This window comes from Pteropus vampyrus, unplaced genomic scaffold, assembly GCF_000151845.1.
Source record: "Pteropus vampyrus isolate Shadow unplaced genomic scaffold, Pvam_2.0 Scaffold233, whole genome shotgun sequence".
Lineage (NCBI taxonomy): Eukaryota > Metazoa > Chordata > Mammalia > Chiroptera > Pteropodidae > Pteropus > Pteropus vampyrus.
Window position 1 is genome coordinate 1934498 of NW_011889014.1, and position 3551 is coordinate 1938048.

The window sequence follows — 3551 nt, forward strand, 5'->3', positions numbered from 1 at the left end:
AGAGATAGTCTCCAGGGTTACTGAGAAATAAGAAGCAGACACAGGTGGTAAGCATGAGAAGGAAAGCATTAAAGAAAAGACAGATTGGAAGAAAAATAGTCTATCATATCATCTGCATGAGATGGAATTGCAAATATACTTGTCTGTATATATGAAGGTAGAGAAACCTGAGTTGTCACTTATTGACAGATATATTTGAGTATGATTGAAAGGGCCATATCCTATACACTAAAGACAAAGCAGAAAAATTACAAACAAGTTTGCTACTCAGACTTTATATTTTATTAGGCAAAGTTAAAAAACAGTAAACAATAATTAAGAGAAATTCAGACAGATAATTACTCTGGAGGAAATAAAGCAGCTAAGTGGAATGGAGAGAAAGGGTTGAAATATTAGAGACATTTTAAGTTGTGACAAATGAGGTGATGACAGTTGCAAAGTAAGATTAGAAATGATAGTAGCTTGTGTAAAAGAGGAAGAGAAATCCATGAAGTGTTGGGTGTGATCAGGCAGTAGTACATTTTTCAGCTAGAAAAGTAAAAGGCCCCGTGAGTTAACGGAACACATATGCAAATGAGATTCAAACGTCCCGTTGACTTTCTGGGTTGGGAGAGCCTATTACTTTGGTAGGTTGTGACGTTAGTGTCCTTTTCCATCTGACCTTCCAGACAAAACTCTAACATTTAGATTCGATGGAGGAAATTCTTTTATAGACTTGGGTTCAATCTGCAGTGGCCAATGTATCGCTGTGTCCTCTCCATGACAGGGATCAGTGCGCAAAGTGTGACTCTGAGGTCCCTGGAGCTAGGAGACCCCACAAAATGGCGAACTTCAAAGAAAACAGCCCTGCCTTCCAAGTCAGCCCAGGAGCGAGGCTCTCAATGCCCAGGCTGTACTCGGTCCAAGTGATGAAGATAGGAGTTCTTTCACAGCAAGTCAGTTCTGTAGCTGGCACGTGTGTTAGGTCAGATGTTAGGGCTGATGTGCTCTGGGTCACTCTGAGGTTAGACTTAGAAACAGGGGAAGGAAATTGTAATAATGACAGCTCTGAAAATCTAACTTATTGTTTCATTAAGGTCCATGTTATGGAAGGCATTCTGAAAATAGGACAAATATTACTTATTAGGTATTATAAGATAATTGATATAGCCAGAAAAAGGAGTATCACTTATTAAGCATGCGTACGATAATTATGCATTCAGAAATGGGCCTTGACAATCTAACAGTTAACATATCTTTAAAATCTGAAATGGTGTGACTCTCAGTCACAAATTTCGATTGTTTCAGCTTGAGTAAAATGAGAAAATCACGATAATATGTGCAAATACCTTATGGCTTAAAAGTGACACAAATGTTTGAACATCTGATTGACTTAACCTATCTATTTTTTATTGGAAAATATTGAGTGCAATTTATGTGTCGGGCACGACGCTCAGAGCTGGTTTTGCAGGGCTGCACATACTAGAGATTGTTCTGCCATTATGGATCAGTATTCAGAAGTCTGAATAGAAAGTTATTAGAAATAATGCGATACAAATAGAAGAATTTTTTTAATAATCTAGAGGCATAATGGCCAGAGGTGGTGTTGGGAATGGTACTGAAAAGTAACGTCTATTTAGGGAATTTGTGAAGTGGAAGTTATGGTTATGAGTTTAGGGATGACAGAAGAGGAAGGAAACTGAAGAAAAAAATTGTAATGAAGATATATTTTCTTTATGCTGATTGTTGGGTTTGAAATATAGCAGAATGATCAGATTAGGCCAATGACCAATATCACAAAAATATCGAGAAGAAGATTTCGCAACTGAAGGAAAAATGTCCAATGATAAAATTCTCAGAAAATGAAATTGGCAGTATGTAGAAATCTAATGAAATACCTGTAGAAGGCATTCAATAAAGCACGGGATCATCACTCTTTACTTTGTCGTTTAAATTTGAGTATCCACTAGAAGGAATGATCTTCCTGAGTTTATATACCCCTCCAACTTTGATTTCATAATTGTTATAGTAAAAAATAATTTGAATTTTGAGTCTACCCGTTTCTGAAAATGATGCTTTAAGGAACACCAAGATAAGCGAGAGAAACCAAAAAATTTTTCTTCCATACCATGAAATAAAAATCTCATTATTTTGTGAGTACACGCTTAGTGATGAAAAGTTCCGATGTTTGGTATAGAGTAAAAAGAAAGGTATGTTTGGATTTAGACACCCACAGGTAAAGAAGCTCATTTATAGATGCATAGCTTTACACCAATTTTCTAGGTCTCAGCACTATGACATTTTGGACCATATGTTTTTTTGTGGTTTGGCGCTGTTCTGTGCCCTGTAGAATGAGGAGCATTCCTTATTACTATCACAAGATGCTAGTACGTACCTGGCATTAACTATCCAGGTATTAGTAGCCTGACTAAAATCACAATGATTCAAGAAAGGATATGGGAGTTATTTTTCTCCTTTTGGGCAGAGGTAGACATCACAGGAAAGAGTAGAGAGAAAAGAAGGCAACATTTTCCTACAATGCCCCCAAACCTTGCTGTATAAGGTATTCATTTAAAAATAAGAAGTTACAATTGGGTGTTAGTTTTACTTTGGGACACATGAGTCTATTGAGAAAATTCTTTGGCAGAGTAAATTCAAATGATGCTCTTTAAATAAAAGCAGAGTGCCCATATAATGAGCTCATTTTAAGCAAAGCATTATTGATTGTCAACAGTGACTGGCACATAATATGTAGTCGTTTAAATATTTGTTGGCTAAGTCAGGGGAGGAATGGTATGCTCTGCCAATTACTGACAGTATATAAAGGTCCAAGGCAAGCAGAAGACACAGACACTTCAGAACATCCTCTTGCAATCCACCTGAGTTCTCTTTTCTTGACACCATGTGTGGCAGCTACTACGGCAACTCCTGTGGCTATGGCTGTGGATACGGCTATGGCTGTGGATTTGGCCCTTATAATGGCTGTGGTTATGGCACTAGATATGGCTGTGGATATGGAACTGGATATGGCTGTGGCTATGGAACCGGCTATGGCTGTGGCTATGGAACCGGCTATGGCTGTGGCTATGGCTCCGGCTGTGGCTACTGGGGCTACAGGCCATTGTGCTCTAGAAGATGTTACTCTTCTTGCTGGTAGAACATCACATCCAAGCCTCGCCTGCTTCTGAATTGGCACCTCTAAATATAATGCTGATTCAAGCATCTGTACCTCCAACGATCCATTTCTTAGAATGGCATCTTTGCGCCAAAAGGCTCTGTGGTATCATCTGACTATTTTTCAAATATTAATCTCTGATTGTCTGTTATGACCGTTGATGATACAGACATCCTAGAGCTGGGCACATTACCATTCTCAATAAAAAAGGTTTTTGTTTCTAACAAATCTGTGTGCACTTGCTTGTGAATTCCTTCATTTTGAAGCATTATGGCTTCTCTGGAAAATTGGGCTAACGATATGCAACCTTGTGTTTTTCTTCGATAATGCAAGCATTTATTCTTATACTAGCATCCAAAATCATGTCTTTTTCACCTATTTTTCACGTCTCACCTGC

At 38.2% G+C, this 3551-nt stretch overlaps 1 protein-coding gene across 1 annotated transcript; it reads left to right on the top strand.

Annotated features, from left to right (window-relative positions):
* Positions 1–2881: 2881 nt before the first annotated feature.
* On the top strand, positions 2882–3136 carry LOC111728852 (keratin-associated protein 6-2). Its single transcript, XM_023519727.1, has one exon. It carries the CDS (start codon positions 2882–2884, stop codon positions 3134–3136), a length of 255 nt encoding a protein of 84 aa, XP_023375495.1.
* Positions 3137–3551: the final 415 nt, after the last annotated feature.